The sequence below is a fragment of the Doryrhamphus excisus genome, chromosome 9 (assembly GCF_030265055.1).
Source record: "Doryrhamphus excisus isolate RoL2022-K1 chromosome 9, RoL_Dexc_1.0, whole genome shotgun sequence".
Lineage (NCBI taxonomy): Eukaryota > Metazoa > Chordata > Actinopteri > Syngnathiformes > Syngnathidae > Doryrhamphus > Doryrhamphus excisus.
Window position 1 is genome coordinate 17,805,001 of NC_080474.1, and position 23,132 is coordinate 17,828,132.

Here is a 23,132-nt window from a genome sequence, read left to right on the forward strand (position 1 = left end):
CACTCACAAAGGCATTATCACTACGAGTAAGTTGGATTTCAAACAGAATAGATTGTTTAAGTAACGCAATGTAATTAAAGCTTCACAAATACATGTGTCTTTGGCAGAGGCAGCAGAGCATGGAACCATCAACCAGAAGACCAGTCCAGTAAATACCACACCACTGGACAAACCAGAGACTGGTGAGTATCTTTGCATGTTAATAAGTACATGCTTTGGCAGTGATATACAGTAATACTTAGTTTGTCATTGTTAATTGGTGTCATACCCGATTGTGTATGTCTATACATGTATCCATACAGTAAGTATGCATTTATGTATTTTTATAAATATCTGTCATAACAGTGCCAGAGCCTCAGCCTGAGGTCCAGCAGGTTGAGAAAGTGGAGAGTCGCCCGGCTAAAAGTAAGCTCTAAGACACTCACCTTCATTTTTCATTAATTTTTCATTAACACGCATTCAATTGCGTGGAGGCGGCACGGCGGTCGAGTGGTTAGCACGCAGACCTCACAGTTAGGAGACCAGGGTTCAATTCCACCCTCGCCCATCCCTGTGTGGAGTTTGCATGTTCGCCCCGTGCATGCGTGGGTTTTCCCCGGGTACTCCGGTTTCCTCCCACATTCCAAAAACATGCTAGGTTAATTGGCGACTCCAAATTATCCATAGGTATGAATGTGAGTGTGAATGGTTGTTTGTCTATATGTGCCCTGTGATTGGCTGGCCACCAGGATAGGCTCCAGCGACCCTCGTGAGGATAAACGGTAGAAAATGAATGAATGAATGAATGAATTGCGTGGAGTTAATGGGGGTCGTCACAATACACTGAGCTCACAACACGAGACAGTACACGATATTGGGAGAACAAAATGAGACAATGGAACTACAGTTCCCATGATACTTAGAGTGTAGAACCAGGAAATCGTGAATTTCTGAAATACTGTGGACACCATTATCACATGTTTTGATAGAAGGCATATGCAGGGAGGTGCTGGAGCCTATCCCAGCTGTCTTCGGGCGAGAGGCGGGGTACACCCTGGACTGGTGGCCAGCCAATCACAGGGCACATATAGACAAACAACCATTCACACTCACATTCATACCTATGGACAATTTGGAGTTGCCAATTAACCTAGCATGTTTTTGGAATGTGGGAGGAAACCGGAGTACCCGGAAAAAAAAAACCCACACATGCACGGGGAGAACATGCAAACTCCACACAGAGATGGCCGAGCAAACCCAAACTCCAATGGAAAAAACAGTCACTCGTCACAAAACCAGTGAATGGGGCAACACTCCATGCAAGTAGCATTGCAAGGTTTATAGTGTGTGCAAAGTTCCACTCCTGCCATAGATCAGTCTGACAGACCTCTAGCATAAAGAATAAAAGACTGTATTTATAATACTTGGTTTGAACCGCAAAAGTGCCAGGGACGACTCTACTCATTTTTTTAAACCAATGATAGCAGCCACTCTACCTTAGCATCACAAATGCTGAATATAATTGTGTTTACTTGCCAGCATCCTCTACAGATGTGGACGTCTGTAAGCTTCCCAAAGAGGAGGGAACATGTGCCAAATTTGTCCTGAAGTGGCACTACGATGCTCCCAGCAAGAGCTGCGCACGCTTCTGGTATGGAGGCTGTGGAGGAAACCAGAATCGCTTCGACACGCATGAACAGTGTGTGAGGGCTTGTGGAAATGCAGGTACGTGATGTCTTCCAAGGGGACTCCAGCTAGAATGTTAGCATGGTGGACCTACTGTTACTTTTCTCAAACATAAATACAAGATCAAACAAGATGACAGGTGGGACTGTGGACAGAGTGTAAAACAAGTATTTAGCATTCCATCAGACTGCTCTGATTCCTAAACAGGAACAGGGCACATATAGACAAACAACCATTCACACTCACATTCATACCTATGGACAATTTGGAGTCACCAATTAACCTAGCATGTTTTTGGAATGTGGGAGGAAACCGGAGTACCCGGAGAAAACCCACGCATGCACGGGGAGAACATGCAAACTCCACACAGAGATGGCGCAGGTGGGATCGAACGCGGGTCTCCTAGCTGTGTGGCCTGCATGCTAACCACTCGATCGACCGTGCAGCCTAGTAAATGTAGAGTTTTTATTAATTTATCAATTGTAATATATATTGGTTTATATTATTATACATAAATACTTATAAAATATGTAAAATATAAATTATGATATTATATAATTATTATTATTTTATTATGTATTCATTTATTTATGCATTATTTATTTTATACTTGTATTTTTAATAACAATAAATTATTAAATATTTTACATTTTTCTTTTAAATTATAAATAATAAAAATATATATTATTATATTATATATATATTCTATATAATATATTATATAGAATATATATATATTTATATATTATAATATTATAATATATCATTATTATTTTATTATGTATTCATATATTTATGCATAATTTATTTTATACTTGTATTTTTTATATACATATATTTTTTACAATATTTTCAATTTTTCTTTAAATTATAAATAATAAAAAATAATACATACATAATTTTATGTATTAATTCTTAATGTTTTTTGGCATATTTTATCTATTCTTTATCTATGACACTTATCCTCACCAGGGTCTCGGGGGTATGCTGGAGCCTATGCTTACAGTATGTGTATATACAGTATGTATATGTGTGTATATTATATGTCCAGGCTATAGGGCCACCCTGATGTATTTCTGTACTGTACATGTGTGAAGGTACACAAGCTTTGTGTATTTTTGCAATATGATTCCCTTCTGATGAAAGAACCTTTTGCATTTTCAGCAGTCGCCATCAAGCAAGGAGTCATGGCCTCAATAAGCACATAGGAGACGCGGAGCCCGCATGGCCAGTCTTTTTGTTTGGAGGAGACTCATCCACACTGGTCATACTGTAAGAATAGAGGCTGCACTGGATTCCACACTAATGGACTTGACCCCAAATATCTTGAACTGCTTTCTTTTTTTTTGTTACCAATGAAAGCAACACAATTTGTTGCATGACTTGTTTTCATCTACTGGTGCTACATAACGTGTTTGTTTTGCACATGGATGAATTTGGTGCATTCAGTTTTGTACAGTAAAGTCATCTGACACGTCTTCACAATGCACATTTATAGTTAAGCAAGCGCTAAATATATTTGGAACTTGCATTAATGAGTTCACCAAGCTTTCTATCTTTTTGTGTTGTACATGCCCCATTCACAAATTGTTTTATTGAATGCCATTGATCCTTTTATAATCATTTCTTATAGTCACCAAGCCCACAGAACAGTTTACACAAGTCTTGTATTAAAGTGTCCTTAATTGCTTGAATGCAAATACATTAAGTTCTCCATCCACTGCCTCAAACGTCCATCTAAGAAAATGAAGCAAGATCGAATGTATTTGTTGTTGTTTTTTTTGTTGTTTCATTTGGATATACTGAAACTTTATAGAACACAAAATAAAACAGACTTTCTAATAAACATTTACAACTTCTGTGCCTTGAATTCCGCACTTTTGCATGTTTCTTCCATAGAACAACGTATGAATGGAGTGAGCCCTTTTGTCAGCAATATGTCTCAGTGGGTGAAAGCAAGGCCGCTAGCATTGTACTTTTCTTTAATTAACTTTTCTTTAGTAATACTGTAATTTAGTAATATTGTCTGGTCTCGTGACACCCCTATTTATAATAGATGTTAATTGATTAAGTTTATGTACTGCACTTTCCATTAAAATATTTCATTCCTGAAAACACCCCGAGGCGCTAACTGATCTGGGTGACATCCCGAGTTACGAATGTCCCTACGGTACATTAATAACTACAAAACAATGAATTAAAAACGTTATTCATTAACCTTGTATCCCCGATAATTACTTTTCCCTGAAGCATTGCACTTACACATAATGAACACTTGATGGCGACATTTACCTACATAATGACCTTGTACGGACCATCTATGTAACATTTACATCTTTAAAAACATGTTAATATAAATATTAATACAATATTAATTATATATTAGAAATACACACATCATTAAACGTTGGAATTAGTTGTAGAAAAACACTGATTGCTTTAAAAATGCATACAAAATTATGTATTTTAAATTATATAAAAATAAATATTAATGGTTAAATATTACAGGTTGCCTGAAAATACTGTATATAAAAAATATATATTTTTATATATATTTATATATAACAATTATATTTAATAATAATAATTTAATTCGGAATATAATCTAATAACAATCATGAAAGTCGTCCGTAGTCATTAGATATGAGTTAGAAGTCGTTGGCGTAGTGCAATTGAACTAAACAAACATGCCGACTTCCACAGCAGTAAAGTGTACCGTTCGCACGGAAGTCGTGTATTCTTGTTTCCGTTGCATGAAATGTTTAAATTGCTGCATGTTCCTAAGGTAACATGTCTTCCATGCCGTCACGCCGAGGAGAGGTAAATATATTTGTTTGTCCGCATCAACACATGGTTGTGGTAATTGTGACGAAACTGCTTTTACAAATCTTAATTATTGTAATGACACTATTGAACTCAATGCAATGTGGTACAAGAGTTTTTTGTTTTTTTTTAATCACATTGTGTGCGCGAGTCAGGGCGCGTGCGCGCTGTGACCGAACACAGGAAGAAGACGGATGTGTGACGACATGAAAAACTGACTGCATGACTTTTAACTGTGCTCCATGACTACACAGCGGGACTACACCGCATCGACTTCACTCCGGGACGATGTGTGACTGAAGTTACGTTTCCTTTCACGTCTTTTACGTTGACGTGTTAGCTGCCGTCGTGCCGCTCGGTTCTGAGGATACTTGTGGTGTCATCGTTGGAGCGAAGTGAACTTTTAAAAGTGTTGGACGCGTCCTGTCCAACATGTCCAACATGGGCAGCCAGGGCACAGGACGGAAACGAAGCAGCAACAAAGACAGAAGTACAGCAGAGGACGATGCTTTAAATCTTATAGCTAAAGAGGTGAGTCAGTTAGTCCACTCTTTTTTTAAAACATACGTATAGAAATCATAAAACAGTATATCTCAAGTCATTTTGTATCATAGCTCACATGAATATTAACATATACTGTATCAATGTGAACAACAACCTATGATATCACATCTATATCATAGAGAACAATAACCTATGATATGATATACAGGTATATATGTCCATGTGAACAACCTACGGTATAATATCACTTTATGGATATCAATAAAGATTTGATACAATATGTATATCCATCCATACATACAATTTTTATGCTGCTTATCCTCACTGGGGTCGTGGGTACGCTGGAGCCTATCCCAGGTGTCTTACTCCCTGGACTGGTGGCCAGCCAATCACAGGGCACATATAGACAAACAACCATTCACACTCATATTCATACCTATGGACAATTTGGAGTTGCCAATTAACCTAGCATGTTTTTGGAATGTGGGAGGAAACCGGAGTACCCGGAACATAAACTCCACACAGAGACTCGAACCCATGTGTAGCCGACATGCTAACCGTATATCCCATCCATTCGTTCACAGGGTAGGCTGGAGCCTATCCCAGCTGTCTTTGGGCGAGAGGCGGGGTGCACCCTGGACTGTTGGCCAGCCAATCACAGGGCACATATAGACAAACAACCATTCACACTCACATTCATACCTATGGACAATTTGGAGTCTCTAATAAATGTTTTTGGAATATGGGATGAAACCGGAGTACCCGGAGAAAACCCATTCCGAACATACAAACTCCACACAGAGATTCGAACCCATGTGTGGCCGACATGCTAACCGTATATCCCATCCATCCGTTTTCTATGTACATCAATCCGATCAACCAGAAACATAACAAGTCATTAGCAGGACTACATTGTGATATGTTTACATTTCCTGGTAAACACATTTATAATGTTAACACTTACTTACATGCAGATTATTATGAGTATAAGAAGTGTCACTTAAAAGCTCTGTGTTTAATAACCTGCCAGATAGGAAAAGAACAAATATTCCTCTTGTAAACAATACACGTTCAATCTTGCACAACTGGCTGGATTACCACATGAACTGCAACGCCGTACTTGGCAAAGTTTGCAAACAGTGGGAGAGGTTTACACTGTATTGTCATCACTTTAATATAGTATAAATTGTTTGATATACCTTATATAAATACTACCAAAGCTGAAAACAAAAATATCCTCTTTCATTAAAAAAAAAAAAACATTCATGATGTTTCCTGGTTTGTACTCATGTAGAAGCGGGTCACAGCCGAGTGATATGTTCTTTCATGTTTGAGTCTCCAAAAGTGTCCAGTCATCCCAGGCAATGTTGTTAATTGTTTTCATGAGTCACTAAACCAGCAACACTGAATTCCCTCCTGCTTTGTTTTCTAATTGTAATTCTCTAGCAAACCAGGTGCTTATGAAATGTGTTAAGAATCAGAATATAATGTACAGAGCTGTAGCAACAAGCTACACGGACACCGACCGGGATGTAGTGGGAGACAAATCTTAAAAAAAACAAAGGTAGCACCAAATGTATCTGTGGGGGTCTACATTTATTTGTGTCGGGCCGATAGATCAATGTATGGAAAAAAAAATGCATCCACAAACAATATGAAGGTGTTGCACTACATACAATTGAAGTTTTTAAGGATATCTAACATTACATTTGTTTCCTCCTCCCCCTACAAAAGTAAACCTTTATCGCCTCCGTTCCACGTCATACTAGACCCAAACAAATCCCACAATTCTTTGCCATCCGAGTAGTCGGCATGCTTCATGTGCTGCATATCTCCCAAAGTTTTTCACATTATTTACTATATTGTGTTAATATGTGAATATTACGTGCATGGAAACAGTAGTGACAGTCGACTTCTGTGAAAAGTGAAAATTTGATTTATGTCTTTATCTTGTTAAAATATAGTTTGTAGAAGAGACGCATACTATTTTTTAAATTTGTGTTCATGGTAAATTTAACCCATCAGGATTGACTAGCATCATTGGCCAGACATTTATTCATTTGCTGTAGCACCGTGGTGAGCTGGAGTCTACCCCAGCTGACTTTGGGTAAGAGATGGGGTCACCAGAGAATAAAATGACACATTTCAGCATTGAAACATTTGCACCTATGGACAATTTACACTATATAATTACCATAATATTCATTTTAATTCTGTTGTAGCAGCTAATACCATGAGACCAGCGATAAAACCCTGTAAAGTTTGAACATCTGTTTGTGCTCTAGTGTTTATGCTGCTGTATGCTAACTTGAGCTTTTACATTACCCTTGCTGGTAACTGTTAACGCTCAGACCTCAGTTTGTTTCCGTCATCAGCAGAGGTTCGGGGTGCGTTTATAGATCTGACACACTTGAGAAAAAACAAGTGTTTTGTGGTTGAATGAATCCTCATTCTTCTTTGCTTTTTTTTTGTTTTTATCCTGATGAGGAAGGCTGTGTCTTTAAGTAGCAGAGCAGTCGAGGGTTGTGGTACAACCACCCTGATGAGTTGGCCTGTTCTGCTAAAGAGTTTAAAAATAGTACCCTGACACATCAGCTGTTGCTGCACCCTAGTTTTAGATGAGGTCTGTCTGTAGGGGGATGGTGGTGGAAAGCTACCACTTGCTCGAAAACGTTAAGGTCTCACAATGCTAACCCTAGAGAAACTTTTAGTCATGTAAAACCAACTGTTGAAGACCACACAGCCCATTGATCTGTTGCGTTACTTCAGTGAAACAATGAAAAATAAAACAATGTCGTTTGATGACCCTGCACCAGAGGTGGGAGAAAGTCCGTGATTTGTCTTTAATTCCAAGTCTCGACTCAAGTCCCAAATAAAGGCTTGCAAGTAGCACGTTATAATTTAATACGACATTTTAAGAACAAACACTTGACATAGTATGATGAGTTTTCGAGGCCCACGGTGCAGCATCAGTCAAACCGCAGCAGTTCCAGTCTGGACCTTTTTGTTTTGCAATCCACCCTCCAAAAAATCCCAAGAATTTTCCCGTGTGGACAGGCCCTAATAGTAAAGGTTCCTGACCCCTGTCCTATACATTTGAACCTCAGTTAGCGTGTGTTTTGGTTTACGTCGAACATTTATTCTTGGTTTACATTTTAGGAGTGAAATACTCGTCAGTCACTTAATAATTTATTGTGTCCAACACAGTCGATTATTATTTATTATTATTCATCATCTTTTTCAACTTTGACAGTGTGTTTAAAGTGGACTTATTATACTTTTTCCACTTTTCTGACCTACAAATGTTGTTAGAATGTTGTATTCTTGTATTAAACGATGTCAAAGTTTCAGATAATTAGGTTTGTGTATTTAGAAGTGAGCCCTGAAAGAAGTTTGGAATGGCTCAAAACACTCGGTTTCAAAAGGCGTGGTAAAAGTGCCCCTTTGTGATGTCACAGAGGGGCTGATTTCCTTATGTGGTTCATAGTTAGGCAGCACTGTGGGCGTGTGAGCCATCACAGCAGAGTGTGCTTACCCGGAAGTGTTTTCTGTGTGAGTTATTGTGTGTTTTTTTTTTTATGTGGGTTGAAAAATTAGCATAATAAGCCCCCTTTAAACAAGAGAGAAATGTGACAAAACGTTATTGCCGTTCTAGAAAAGTGTATAAAAAGTGTAATGTGATGGGTTTTGCAGCCACATGCATGTGTGCAAAACTAACCTGAAGCCAAACACTGTTATGTCAAATATTTAGTTTTATATGAATTGTCATATATGAATTGCATTGTCATTTTTAGTTCACATGCTAACATCTGAGTAGCAGACTCTGCTGCTTTACTTTGAGAAAACAATTAAAGCAGGGATTAAAATACCAGGCAGCTCTGTGAGGCGTTTAAGACTGTGAAGTAGCTTAGTCTTGATGATGAACAGCGGGGGGGGGGGGGGGGGAAACGATGTCCTTTTGCAGTTCCAGCTTAAGTTAATCATTATATGAAGGAACAACCAAAGCATGCAGTGATGTGCACTAGAGCCTGACTGATGGCATTTTTGGGATTGGGGGCTGGAAATAAACGATATCCGCTATATCGGCCGATATATCAAAGAGCATTGATATACATCGGATATACTCTACGCTGTACATGAACACAGATTCTTATCATACCCAAAATATGATTAAACACAAAGAAGCAGAAGACTACTCAATTGAGAAAGTTTAGGAAGGAAGTTTAATTAGTAACACATGCGTCTTTGTCATTTACTTTTCTAGTGTTTTTTTGCTTTGCTGGTGCTAGAATCCTGGCTGACTTGCACACTGCAGATGTTGCAGCTCCCGCATGTTGAGTTTTTTTGTGAATTGGCTCCACACCATCCACACCAAAATCTTTCCCTCTGCCTGTGAAATTAAAATATATATTATATTTAGTCAAATTTGATACGATAGTTGACCATTTTTAAAATAAACACAAGTGGCAATTTAGCTAATTAAGTGATAATGTATGACAGTTGCATCTATCTAATGCAACATTAAAGGACTTATAATAAAAAAGTTATTGTAATATATCAAACATTCACTGTTATTGATTAATCTATGACACGTCATAAAAGTCCAGCCAATAAATATGTCTGTCTCTAATGTACACAGTAAGCAATAGTCATTTTCGCATATAAAAATAGGAACAGTAGGTTTATGTACACCATACCAATCTCTTATTAATTTATTGATTATGGTTAAGTACCACACGTGTAATCAAGGCTGCATGTGCTTGATTGTTTTCCACAAAGGCGGAAATCCGAGCTTTGGCACAAATACTCCAAAGACTGTGCCATGTACTTGAAGCCCACACAGTTGCTGATTTATTTCCTTACTTTTCCTGCGCCTCCCACGACCATTTGTCCTTAGAAGGAAGTGGGCCATTTTGTGTGCATTTCCTCCTGATGACATCATCTCATGCACAAACCAGTCAAGATTGTTATCACAAATGGTTTCCTGTTTATTTGCCCAACCAAGGTGTCAACGCCATAGCGAAGTGGTGACGGCCGTGGCAATGCAACCAGCAAACTGGCAGAACAAAGTCAACAGATAGCAGACCTGTTTACAATACATTTGCAGCAAGTTGATTGATTTGTTGGGCTAATACTCAACATTTAGTACCCTGCTGTACTGACTGGAAGATCTAAACACAGATTGTCAAAAGTACAACTTCTTTTTGGTTGGCTCGATGAAAGTAATGTTTGACCAATCACAAACATAAACATGATTGCAACTCAACTTTGAAGCCGCATAGTATAGTAGTAGATATTTTTGATATTGATATTTTTTTAAAAAAAGATTAAAGACACACTTTTTTAATCAGGCTTTTAACTAATATTTTTAAACTTTTCTTATGTTTTTATTGTTTTAGTCCTATTTTATGCTTTTAGTCTTTAGCTTTTAACTCCAGTATTTCCCCATGGGTGGTCCACACTGGGGAAAGTGTGTCGGGTCTGCTGAGGGGGTGCCATCCTTGGGTCCCTTCGACCCGGCCGGCTGGGGGTTCCTCCCTTTTAATGTGGGGGTCCGCCCGTCTGTCAGAGTCGGGGGCCCGGGTGCTGGTCCCCCGATGGCAGTGTGGACGGCCCCAAAGGTGGCGTTTCCTTGATCCTCAGTGCCATGCCATGTCTCACTACTGTGTGTGATTGTGTGTGTGTGTGTGTCTAGTATAGAGGGTGGGAGGGAGGGGCTTTCTTAGTATTTGTTTTTCCTTTTAATTGTGGTAATTGTTTTTAAAGCACTTTGTGTTGCATGTCTTTGCAGGAAAAGTGCTACACAAATAAAGTTGATTTGATTTGATAGTAGATAAAAAGCAGACAAAAATAGCTTTATTTTGGCAGTAAATGTAAACAGTCTACACAAATCCTTCCATCCATCCAGACACACTGACCACTTTCATCATTTTCATCAGGTGCACCATTTTCCACATATTGACCGTAAACCCGGTTAGCTTTTAGACACACCACGATACCAAAACAACTCTGAACTTTGAACCTCACTTGACCCAATAGACAACTGCTTATCCCGTCTGCTGGGGCACAATAGCCAATTAACCTCCGTGCATAAAAAAGTGCCAGCCCCTCTTCTAACATTGCGTAACTCAGTCCAGTTCCATCCAATCTTAATGATGAATGACACTTAGAAGAGCTAATGTAATTGGAAAGACACAGATTTGCTAGATGATGGTTGACTTTTGTTGTGAAAGTAAGGAACTCACTGCATAATAGAACAACGAAAAATTCGAACTGTGCATCACTGTTGCATCAAAGTCTTTATTAACCTTATTTTATGTGTTTATTAACAATCATGACAAAATTGTCTTGAGAAGATAGTGTCAGGAATCCATGGAGCGGGCCAAGGGTTTCATTCATTCAGTTTTGGCCTCTCTGATTTTATCTCCAAGGCCTCTAAAATGTAATGTCCATCTGATGTACTCGTTCCTGATCCTATCCATCCTGGTCACTCCCAATGAGAACCTCAATAGCATCCTCATTCATTCATTCATTCATTTTCTACCACTTATCCTCACGAGGGTCGCGGGGGGGGGGGGCTACTGGAGCCTATCCCAGCTGTCTTCGGGCGAGAGGCGGGGTACACCCTGGACTGGTCGCCAGCCAATAACAGGGCGCCAAGAGTTTCCATATGTAAAACTTTAGCAACCCCAAAAACCTGTTTACGTTCCAAAAACTACCACACATTTATGGTTCTGCTGCTGGTGTTTGAATTCTTCTAAAAAAAAAAAAAAAAAAAAAATTTAAATCTTTGTATTTATGTTTTCTTGTTGCTTGGTCATGCAGACTGACATTGAAGAAATGCATTAGTGTAATAAAAGGAGGGGTTGCTGTAACCCTGCCGAGAGGCAAACAAGCTGTAGTTACAGTCTACCGCAATGCTAAAGGAAGGAAACTCTTACAAATTCTCCGCAGCGCACAGCCACAGTTTATGGTCTGAGAGATCCTTTTAAGGAAAAGGCCCCTTCTGTAGATTAATTGCTGAGTGGAGCAATGATTTGGATGTTCTCAAATAAATACGGCACTATAAATACTGTGTATCTGAAAATACAACAACTTTGCAAATCCATTACATCATCCGTTATTGGTCTTTTGAGAGGAATTATTCTTCCTGTGTCCCATTTGCTTCAAATTTTTCAAAAGAAGTAGTCACCACCATTATAATAGTCATACATTTTATTGGATTTCCGACAAAATTACTTTCCAAAACATAGTTTTCATATAATTTCCAATCTGTGTGCAACTGTCAACTGATTTTACTCAGTGATGAATAGTGCATAATTTGTCTTTATTTGCATAGTATTTTTCATATTAGTACATATTAACAGGACTGTATAAAACAAACCGATTGGCAACACAGTCACTTTTTGCCATTAAAGGTTTATTGAGGAACCTGGAATCTGCATTTATTTCTGGTGTGTTGAAAACATTCAAAATAAAAACAAACTAAATTGCTTTGTTATTAAATCTTTTCTTAATTGTCATTATTGTCCACTTGTTTTTTTTATCTACCCACAGGCTGAGGCAAGGCTGGCAGCAAAAAGGGCAGCTCGGGCAGAAGCCAGAGAGATCCGTATGAGAGAACTTGAAAGACAACAAAAAGAGGTAAACACATGACAATACACTGAGTTCCATGTTTATTTTGATGCATTTATTGATGGTTCGCACTGCACATCACCAATACTGTTCTGAAATGACCACTACAATAAATCTCTTATTGGTTTTCAACTGTTTTAGGTGGAACAAACAACACATTTCTTCAAAATATGAATGGCCATACGCTTTTGGCATGCTATTTAAACATACAGTGTATTCTAGTTCATAATATTCATTCATTTTCTACCGCTTATCCTCACGAGGGTGGCGGGGGTGCTGGAGCCTATGCCAGCTGTTTTCGGGCAAGAGGCGGGATACACCCTGGACTGGTCGCCAGCCAATCACAGGGCACATATAGACAAACAACCATTCACACTCACATTATGGACAATTTGGACCATAACTAGGGTTCATAATTGAGATGTGAGGTCTGCGCGCTAACCACTCGACCGCCGTGCAGCCAAGTTCACAATATATTCAATGAATTATGAATGAAGTACTAATGTATCGCAGCTGTCTTTAGTAATATGCAGTACCAAAATTAAACGTAATTAGAATTCTGTTGAAATGGGTCAAGCAGCGTGGCCGTGTTTGTGTTCTGCGGGGTTTGTTGTCGGGTTTAGAATGTCTGATCTGCGGGGACATCAAGCTTTCTATTATTAGCTTCAAGTAATCTCATACATGCAGATCGACCTCTGCCCCTTCCTGTTACTACTTATCTATTAGCGTTATCACATTACTGCAATTAACACAGTTAATATGACCACTGCATTTTTGTTACAGCAAATACATAACATTATGAGGACATTAGATTATTGTTATAGCCAGTCAAATCCCAGGTGTTGATCCAAAACAACAACAGTATACACACACACACACGTACGCACACCCACCAATGCACTGGATTAACGGTCATTGTTAAACTGTGTGTGTGTGTGTGTGTGTGTCCATTAAATCCTTTAACTCAGTTCTAAAGTAGCTTAGCAGGTTGCGCTCCTTGGTCCAAGCTGCAGTGTTGCACTGGGCGTGGACTACCGCACACTTGCCGTCCGTCAAGTGTGAGCTTGAAACGTGCGAGAATGGCGGGTGGAGTTCTTTTAAATTGGACTTAAATTAGTCCCCTGTGCCGTATTTGGATTTAAATTGCTACGTTGACCCCCCCTGGTGTGGTCGGTCTGGGGGGCGGTTCTTACCTGCCGTGGATGCCGTCGTCTTTGCTGGTAACCTGAGTTCTACAAAACGGCCGGACGCCTGGTAGCAGGTAGGGGGCAGAGGGCAGCCTTCATCAGGCGCCCAGGAACCCCCCCTGTCAAAAAAAGCAGCATGGTGAGTGAAATAACATCGGTATAAACATATAAGCTGATTGTGCAACTGAGTCGATGAATGGGCTTATGGGTGTGCTTGGCGTTCTACCTAATTGACTGTCCAGACAGATAAGTAATGCAGTTTTTGGAGTTTCTCTCCCAAGGATTGAACATTTTTAGTGTTTACTTGTATTTCCCCTAATATGACACCCCTATTAGTAGTACGGGAGGGGTAACATAGTATAGTTGGGACACACTTTTCATTCAATATGATGAGAAAATGCCCATGCTTTTGACTGGTACTGCATATATATGTAGGTTATATATTGAATATATACTGTAAGTTTTTTTTGTCTTTGCACCGCTGTTTGGCTGCAGTCGCTCGACCTTATGGGACCCCTCCCGGGGTCCGGGGGTTAGATTTATTTTTTTTTAATCTAACCTTCATAGACAAAATGCTTTATTAAGGTCAGCCGCATTGTTGATCTGGCACTTTTGCCGTAATTGGTCATCAGTATAGACTTGACCTCCATTACTTTTCATCACGGAACCTGAGCAAGAACATTGGACCCATAAGGGCGTCTCTATCAAGTACGGTGGTACTGAGGTCATTCAGAGGTTAGAGACAAATCTGTTTCTGAAAGCCATAATTAAAATTTCGCAGACAGACGATTGGGCAAGTATACAACAGAGACGGTGGTGGTAAATCTCTATATACAGGACTCTAAGTATAGAACTGATGGGACAAAAAGAGCGGGTGAAGTGATGAAGAAGCTGCACTAGATGTTAATATTTGAAGCAAAAAAAAAAACCATTTTGATTTGGTTTATAATGTTTGCAAGCGTCTAGTTAGATTAGTGCCGCATCGTGCTTTTAATGGACAGAGACCGCACACATTTCAGTAGAACACAGTAGAGCACTTTGTCTCAAAGTCATAAATGTAACGACACCTTTCAGTATTCTTCAATAATGCTTGATGACATATGAAAAGTGTTTGTTAAAGTGCTTGTATGCGCCGTTGTTTCAGGTTCCATGTTTTTCATGTTTCATTAACTTTGACCTTGCTGCTGAATCTGAAGTCAGACTTCATCTGTCACTGCTTGCCACTGATTTTTTTTTAAAGGGGGCCTATTATGCTTTTTCTACTTTTCTGACCTATAAATATTGTTAGAATGTTGTATTATTGTATCGTGGCACAAAATCATCAAACACTGAACAAACTCCTCCCGACCTAAACAGGTTCAAATGGCGATAAAACGCTGACCAAAGTTGGCTGAATCTCCTCTTACAGAGCGTGAGTGTTTTACGGCTTTAATGTAAGGAATGTAAACAAAGAGTGTCATAAAAAAATTATAATTAAAAAATTAAACTAATTAAAAAATTATAATTAAAATGTTATATCGTGATACATCCCAAAAATATTGTCATATACAGTATGGTAAGGTCCCTATCGCCCAACCCTACTCTCCAAACTGTTACCTGTACAAGCAGTGTGGGAACAATCAAAGCAGAGTGGGCATGTCCTGAGGGTGGCTATGGGTGGAATAAATTTAAACAGACAGTTTTGGAAATCCAAGGAAATATAGCCGGAATAGGTGCAGATTCTGGAAGATCTATGAAGCTTTCTGTGAGCGTTATCGTATGTATCATATGTAGTCCACAACTCAATACAAAGAGCTAAAAATGAGCATAGTAGGTCCCCTTTGAAGGCAATCATAGTTTCTGTTCTTTCATATCTTCCAATGTTTCTCTTTCTCTTTGCTCCCCCGATTGCTGTTGCGGTACAGATCTTTCAGGTCCAGAAGGTAGGCTTCTTCCTGTTCCTGTGGCATAGTAGATAGTCATAGAAAAAGTAATTACACCACTCTTGTTTGTTTTATTTGTTCACTTTAATGCCTGATACAACCAAAGGTACATTTGTTTGGAGAGATGTAATGATAATAACATAAATAGCTCATAAGAGTTTAATTCAAGAGATGATATCTAGCAGCGTCCACAGATTGCTTGATTTTTTTTAAATCATTTATTCGTACATGAATAACTATCACTAACATTGTGCTTCCGAAAAATGTAACTCTTATGAGCTATTTTTGTTGTCATAGTTATATTTGTCCAAACAACTGTACCTTAATAAAAAATAAACAAGAAACTGAAGAGAAAAAAAAATCCATGACTATGTTCAAAGTACATACTGTACTTGAACTGCTCTTTTAACTGAATTGTGTTCTTTTGCTTTTATTCCTTGCTTTTTTTTTTTTTAGAAATATTATGGCTTGAACACCAAATTAGATGACAGAGCGGACGGCAAATGGGGAGATATTGAGCAATGGATGGTATAGTTTTTGTGCTGGGTGGCACTATCCCAAATATGCTGCACGGTTGCATGTGTATTTATTTTATCGAGTTGTTGACTTGAGGGCATGTGGCGTGTAAAATGTTCCTTAACAGCATAAGAGATTGTAATGAATCAAAGCTTAATCCTTTGTAATAATGCTCTTAGGGGAGCAAAGTTAACCATTTGGCTCTGAATCAACATGACCATCTGCTCTATTGGTGTGGACCGCATGGGATTTATTGTTTAAATTCTGAATTACTTTAAATTACCCCGGATCACTTGAATGCTGTAATGATATAAACACAGAGTCTTTTAACATTACTAACCATGACTAAAGAACGTTAACCTTTGGAATTGTGGCCTGCCCTTTAAGACAATTATATAGTATATAGTTGAATGATTTGATGGAAGTGATGTTTTGGAGAGAAACCAAAGATCTGAGCATGATGTGGCTATTATTACCAAAATGGCCACGACTGAAGAGAAAACATGCAACTTCCCCATCCACTGCAAAGCTCGAACAGCAGAGGATGCATCCACAATGGTTACCACCATCTTCTGTCTGTGACCTCCATCTTTGTTGTCTCCTCCTTCATTCTTCATATCCTTTCCCATCATTAACTTCCCTTCCCTAATGCAGGAGGACAGTGAGAGATACTCACGCCCCTCACAGATGCACACGGTTTGTAGCGCTCCCTCTGTTTCCATCTCATCAAGCGTCTCATGATCAACAAATAACCATTGATGACGTATTCAGTATTATTATTATTATTATTATGGATAAATATACACAGATGGATCATGCATGATGATGTTTTCACACATCGATTCTGCATCTCCAAAGTCTAAATAGGAAACTTTCTGTCCAAAAGATATCAAACCTAATGATCTGTTTCGATATTTTGCTTTGTTTCACAGCTTTCAGATGATGATGAACGCTTGTCAGTGGGAAGCCGAGGCAGTGTCAGGGTGAGTGACACGTTGCACAACTTTTAACACTTCTCTAATACATTTTAACTTCCTTTTTAATCATGTAAGGTCTAGAACAGTGGTGCTAGAGTCACATACAGAAAAACGTATGGGCTTTTTATATGTTAAATATGTTAAATATGCAATCCAATGTAGGTCAGTCCAAAATATCCACATCCTCGCTTTGTGTTCATAGGTTATGTGGAGGTTATGTGCCGTTATGCGGAGGCTCAAACCTTTGTCTAACACTTACAGTAGTAGTTGTTGCTGATACTTTTTTCTCCTGAACAGTCGGATCTTGATTCAGTTTATGGGGCAGGGGTAAGGCTGATATTAATAAGTCAAAGTGAAAAGTTTGAAGTGCAAACTAATTGTTTGTGGTTGTTTGTGAGCATGCACACATTTTTACTGCAATTAAAATGTAACTCCATCCCTCATAATACAAAGCATGCATTTTTTTTCCTTCAAATGTTTGTTGTTTTATTTTGATTTTTTTTTTTCTTCAAATGCATGGTAGTTTGGGGTTTTTTGGTTTAGCAACAGTGCAATCAGTGATTTGTGTTGTTGTTATTGCAATTCTTAGCAAAATCATCAGAGGTTCTGCCCCCCATAATAATTGGACATATTAACATTGCATAATACTATTTTTTTCACTTATTTAATTAAGTGTTTTAACAAGTGTTTGTTTATTCTACTTAGGCACTGTGGTATATCGTGGATGATTGTCTTCCAGTACACTCATTATTGCATAATTCCATTCTCTTACAACAACCTAAATATGTCAGATTTAGTCCTGTTTTCACCTTGTGTTCTTGTGTGTGCTGTTTCATAACAACCCACATGGCATGGTTATGTTGTGTGATCTTGTGTTGTGACGTGTGATCTTCTCCACAAACATTGTGGTTTACGTTGGTGTCATCAAATATTTATCTTTTGTCACTCTTAAGGGCTCATCCTTGGTCTCACATAAGAAGTCCAAGAAAAAGAAGAAACATAAGCATAAAGATAAAGATGTATGTACTATTGCTTTTCAAATAGCCTACAGGCAAATGATGACATGGCTCATTCTTGGGTTTGCAGAGGAACGGCTATGATGATGAGTACAGTGTTGTGTCCAGCAGGGTTAGTAGCTGTCTGTTCTCTAACATAAAAGACGAAAGCTGGACATGTCATGGTTTGTCTCTCTTTGCTGCTGTTAGAGTTCAAGACTGAGTGATGACAGCAGGGTCTCACGTTCATCCAGGGGAGATTTGTTGGTGCGTCTGCTGGCCAATATGTTCCATTAATATCTATACTCTAGTGCACTGTGGTGGCGTTTTGGTTTGAGAAAGCACAGTAATGAGTATTTTTGCACCCATACTATGAATATCATGTGTTAATGTACACTAATATTTCACTCCAAAGCTGTTGGCATTCATAAAGCAAAGTTTTGAAAAGGGAAGATAATTTCCTTTGTATGTAATGCATGTGCATGGGTTGGATGGAAGGAGATGGTGTTAAGCATTTCTACTTAAAAGGGGACCTATTATGCTTTTTCCATTTTTCTGACCTTTCTAGAACCTAAATAGAATGTTGTATACTGTTGTTAAACGATACCAAAGTTTCATTTGAGCCCTAAAAGAAGTTTCGGATGGCTCAAAACACTCGATGTAAAACTGGATGTTTGTGATGTCACACATAGCCGCGCTTCCTTGGGCGTGCGCTGTTGGCCAGATACGCTGCCTGCCCTCCCCCGAGCTCTGTGCCTGCGTTCACGTTGTTAGCAATGGCTCCCAGGAAGTGTTTCTTTGGATGTAAAGGAAAGCTACATTTGTTTACAATTCCTAACCACAGAAACATCAGACACAAGTGGTTGGAGTTCCTGATTCCCTATCAGTAAAAGAAAAAGATTTTAATCTGTCAACGGCATCTTGAAAATGAGCCATTTAGCATCTGGACTAGCCGACAAACTGTTGCTGAAGCCTGACGCCTTTTGCCTGACTTTACTCGGCCGTGTCAAAGAGTCAGAAGAGTAAGTAACAATTTATCAGTGTCCTAACGGTGTTTATTTTTTGTAAGTCATGGAACAACAGCGGTTGTCTGTGTAGCATTATAGAGTGTGCATACAGGGAGCGGGGTTGCTAATAGCCATTTCCCACCATTATAAGTAGGTCTACCTGAGGTTACCTTGAAGTAACCTCTTTTCTTGACAAACTTCTCTCCAGTCTCTACTTCCGGAATTGAATTCGGGATGTTAAAAGCGGACATCGAAAAAAGATACTTCACCATTTATTATCAACTCCTATAAAGTTGGGTTCGTCAGCTAGCGTCACAACACCAGAAGTCCTCCTGAGCACTTGGGAGTGTGACCAACCACAGCAGAGTGTGCCTGGAAGTGGGTCAAGGGTGGAATAAATGACAACAGACCGTTTTCGCGGGAAGCATGAAATCCAAAGAAATACAGCTGGAATAGGTGCAGATTCTGGAAGATCTAGAAAGCCGGTTATCGTATGTAACTGCATTATAGATGTTCACAATTTGATACAAAGGGCCGAAAAAGGAGCATAATAGGTCCCCTTTAAGAAAGATAAAGAATGAAGTCATATGTTACTCAGTATGCTGGCATACATACGGAGTGCAGAAGAATATAATGTAGTAGAAATTTAATTAGTGGACTGCCATATATTGCCATATTTGTGTATATTTTTTACTTTTTCATAAAGGTATTGTTAAAATCTCATCACATCCTCCTAGATGCAAATATTGCAATCTGCTTGGCTGTCTTGGTTGGGTGCTCTTGTCTCAGTCTGATGCTCATGGCTCCCTCTTTCAGGCATCTTATGCTTCCTCTGACCTGTACAGCCTCAATGGCCTGTCCTCCACTAGGAACACAGGTTCAACTGGTGCGTACCAGGTTGGTATGGAGCAAATGCTGAATGACCTATACCTAACCTTTTTGGAAAGAATCACAACAGGATAAAGTGAATTCTTCATCTTGTTTTGAACTAACCGGGTAGGGTACATGTAGTGCCTTCTTAAGTGCTTTCATAAGCTTGAAGAGAAATACTGAAATGTAAAAAGGTCAGAAGCCTGAGCATAGTGTGTGTCTGTAACATCAAATACAGAGTGCCTTATATGAGGACAGTCACTGCTCCGGGTCACAGCGAGTCACTGGCTCTGGCGCCCATGTAAGTCTTTCTTGGAATGGTGCTCCACTTGGTGTGATGCACCCGATTGTGTGCTTTTCTATGAGTTCAGTTCGAACATGATTTAAATTGCTTTTGTTTTGTTTGACTGGTGTGCTGCATGTAGTTGACTTAGTTGTTAAACTGCAGTTTGGTCTTGGTTGTTTTTCACTTAACATATTGTGACATGGATAGCATGTGTCTTGGTACTGACATGATAACCTAATACTAGTACATGATACTAGGGATGGGTACTGAATTTCATATTTTTATAGGCACTGACTGGATTTTGTCAGTACTACTGGAGCACTGATTCATGTAAAATAAAAAGTATGTTCTGGTACCTAAATGGCTGCCGCTTCTAGCAACATTCAGTTCACAAGAGGAGAAGACCAAGCCAGAGGGAGGGGCCAATGTGTACTAAGATAAGATAAGATAAGATATGCCTTTATTCATCCCTCAGTGGGGAAATTTGCATTGCACAGCAGCAAGAGTACAGAATCAGTTAAACAGTACAAAATACACAATATAAAAAATAAATAATATAAACAACCCTAGTATTAACAAATCAACAGTTTTACCCAGAGTTATATACAAATACAGTATGCACATAATATGAAGCGAGATGAAATATATGACCAGTCTATACACTGAGATCTTGCTAGTGAGTTAATATGAGGCATTATAGAAATACTTCACATAGAACTTAATATATTGCATTTTTATTTGTATTTTATTTATTTATTTATTTTTTATATATTGCATTTCCTTAATATTGCACAAAGCGAAATAAGCTGAAATAAGTCATATTTTTCAATACATGGATACAATAAAACATACTTGTTTAACAAATGGTTGAAGTACAAGACAATTTTAATACATCACATAACTCCTGAACACATCCTGTGTGTTTATTGTTATTTGGACATACATATATTTTACTTTGGTATACATCACATATTACGATTCATGATTCCACATGTCCAAAAGGAGTAGGAAGAAGCAGAGGTTATTCAGTCCTACTCCATCTTTATCATTTGCTGATGCATTTTTTTTTTTTACTTCCTATTCAACTTGCCTCGTCAAATTTCGAAACAACATAAGAAAATATGTGTTATAACAACGTGAAGAAATGAAAACTCATTTGTTAGCATATAAACACACTCAAAAGTACAGAGAATTGTGACTGCAATCAGTACCGGGTACCAGTACATGTGAAGGTACCCATCCCTAATTAGTAGTAGTACTGTTGTCTGAGCCTGCTCTTGTGTGTGGTACTTGACGTGATATTGCTACTGCACCTGCTACTCTGTTAGTGTGAGTATGTGCATGTTCCACCACTTGGGTAGCAGTAACCATGTGTTTTTTGGCAGTCTTTAGAATACAGTAGCTACCACCGCTCCAACTCCAGAACCTCCAGCAGGGCCAATTCAGCCCGCACCAGCCCAGTGGTGAGCCCCCATGCCCCCCAGCCTTAGATGCTTATTGTGCACATCACGGAACATCATGCACAAGCTTTAGAAGTCTAAATTTTTGTGTGTTTATTTGATCACTTTGTTTGATTTATCCTATTGAACTTTGACCGACTCAATGTTGCTCATTCAAGCTTTATGTCACAAATGTTCTTCATTACAGATGAAAAAAGACAGTGGAAGAATGACAAAAAAAAAAATTTCAATTACGATATTTCTATATTGTGGAGCACATGTTGACTTTATTTGAACGGTTGTCTGTTGTGTTTCGTCCCATGGTGGCCAATCTAGGACAACTGTGGTTCTGTTGCCAGTTATTTAAGAAGCTCAGCAAGTAGTGGTGGCCTCCTCAGGGATCTGGACGATGTTACTATTCCTGATTTTTCTGATGTGAGTCTTGTTTCCACCCGCAGGAGGCCAAGGCCTTTGTGAGGCAATTTCCTGCTTGGTTGCCATTTTAGCCTCCTGTTCTTCCTTGCATGCACTTAACCAAACAAGGAATGCCGTTGTCACTGGTTGATTTATATTATGTGTAAAATGTCATTGTATTAGATTGAGGTTGTGTACTAACTGTTGCATTGGTGGTATATTTAGGACAATTATTTCTTAATGTCCATTTAAAAAAAAAAAAAAAAAATCAGAATTATGTTTCTTTTCGCATAGTCACTCCAGGGCCCTGTGGCCTACTTGTCAGCCAGAGTTTGCTCTAATTGTATTTTATCTGCCTCCACAGGCAGATGACAAGGATTATCTCGAGAAAGTAAGTGGATCAGCATCTTTTGTAGTATACCATCACTTATTTCTTGGCATGGCTCTAAATTATTCAACCTTTTTTTTTTCAGGGTTCCAGATCAGCTTCTGCATTAACAGCAACGACTCTCACCTCACTCGGCGGGTCTTCCTCACGGAGAGGAAGTGTAGAGACTGCCATAACTGTGGATGCCGAGGCTGCAGTGAGAGAAATTAAGGCACGTGAAGACGTTTTTTTTATTTATTATTTATTCTATGCAATCTGTAGAAATGCACTTGTAAAGCAGAAATCAAGGGCACAGTGTCTCGAGTGTATATATGGTATATAGTATACTGTGTACACTGTGTACTTTGCGTGAATTTTGACAACATAGTGCTGTCCCAAATCCATTACTGCACTTGCTTCTGCGGAAGATAACTATTGTTATCATAATTCCCGGTAAATATACAATGGTTGGTGTACTATATGGATTCGGACAGAACTACACTATCAAAATGCACACAGGGCTGA

The 23,132-nt window shown here is 38.8% G+C and overlaps 2 protein-coding genes across 45 annotated transcripts in view; both read left to right on the forward strand.

Annotated features, from left to right (window-relative positions):
* Positions 1–3,535, forward strand: part of LOC131135439 (collagen alpha-3(VI) chain-like) — an 84,489-nt gene extending 80,954 nt beyond the window's left edge. For 2 of the 3 annotated variants that reach the window (XM_058081275.1, XM_058081278.1), the window contains 5 exons: positions 1–26; positions 108–182; positions 346–405; positions 1,519–1,704; positions 2,830–3,535. The exon at positions 1–26 is cut by the window's left edge and continues 229 nt beyond it. In XM_058081275.1, the coding sequence (XP_057937258.1) occupies positions 1–26; positions 108–182; positions 346–405; positions 1,519–1,704; positions 2,830–2,873 (391 nt within the window). In that variant the 3' untranslated portion in view covers positions 2,874–3,535. The remainder of the gene's footprint in view (positions 27–107; positions 183–345; positions 406–1,518; positions 1,705–2,829) is intronic. The other variant, XM_058081276.1, reaches the window with a different exon arrangement.
* Positions 3,536–4,440: 905 nt separating this feature from the next.
* The window catches only part of lrrfip1a (leucine rich repeat (in FLII) interacting protein 1a), a 28,763-nt gene continuing 10,071 nt past the window's right edge, over positions 4,441–23,132 (forward strand). For 4 of the 42 annotated variants that reach the window (XR_009131599.1, XM_058081329.1, XM_058081348.1 and 1 more), the window contains exons 1-16: positions 4,659–5,019; positions 12,550–12,636; positions 15,719–15,736; positions 16,193–16,264; positions 16,907–16,948; positions 17,185–17,235; positions 17,527–17,556; positions 18,183–18,248; positions 18,316–18,357; positions 18,435–18,491; positions 20,048–20,128; positions 20,340–20,402; positions 21,773–21,850; positions 22,163–22,261; positions 22,605–22,631; positions 22,714–22,839. Coding sequence is in view for 41 of the 42 variants with exons in the window: in XM_058081329.1 (XP_057937312.1) it covers positions 4,921–5,019; positions 12,550–12,636; positions 15,719–15,736; positions 16,193–16,264; positions 16,907–16,948; positions 17,185–17,235; positions 17,527–17,556; positions 18,183–18,248; positions 18,316–18,357; positions 18,435–18,491; positions 20,048–20,128; positions 20,340–20,402; positions 21,773–21,850; positions 22,163–22,261; positions 22,605–22,631; positions 22,714–22,839 (1,038 nt within the window). In the remaining variant the exon portion in view is untranslated. The other 38 variants (XM_058081373.1, XM_058081372.1, XM_058081368.1 and 35 more) reach the window with 36 other exon arrangements.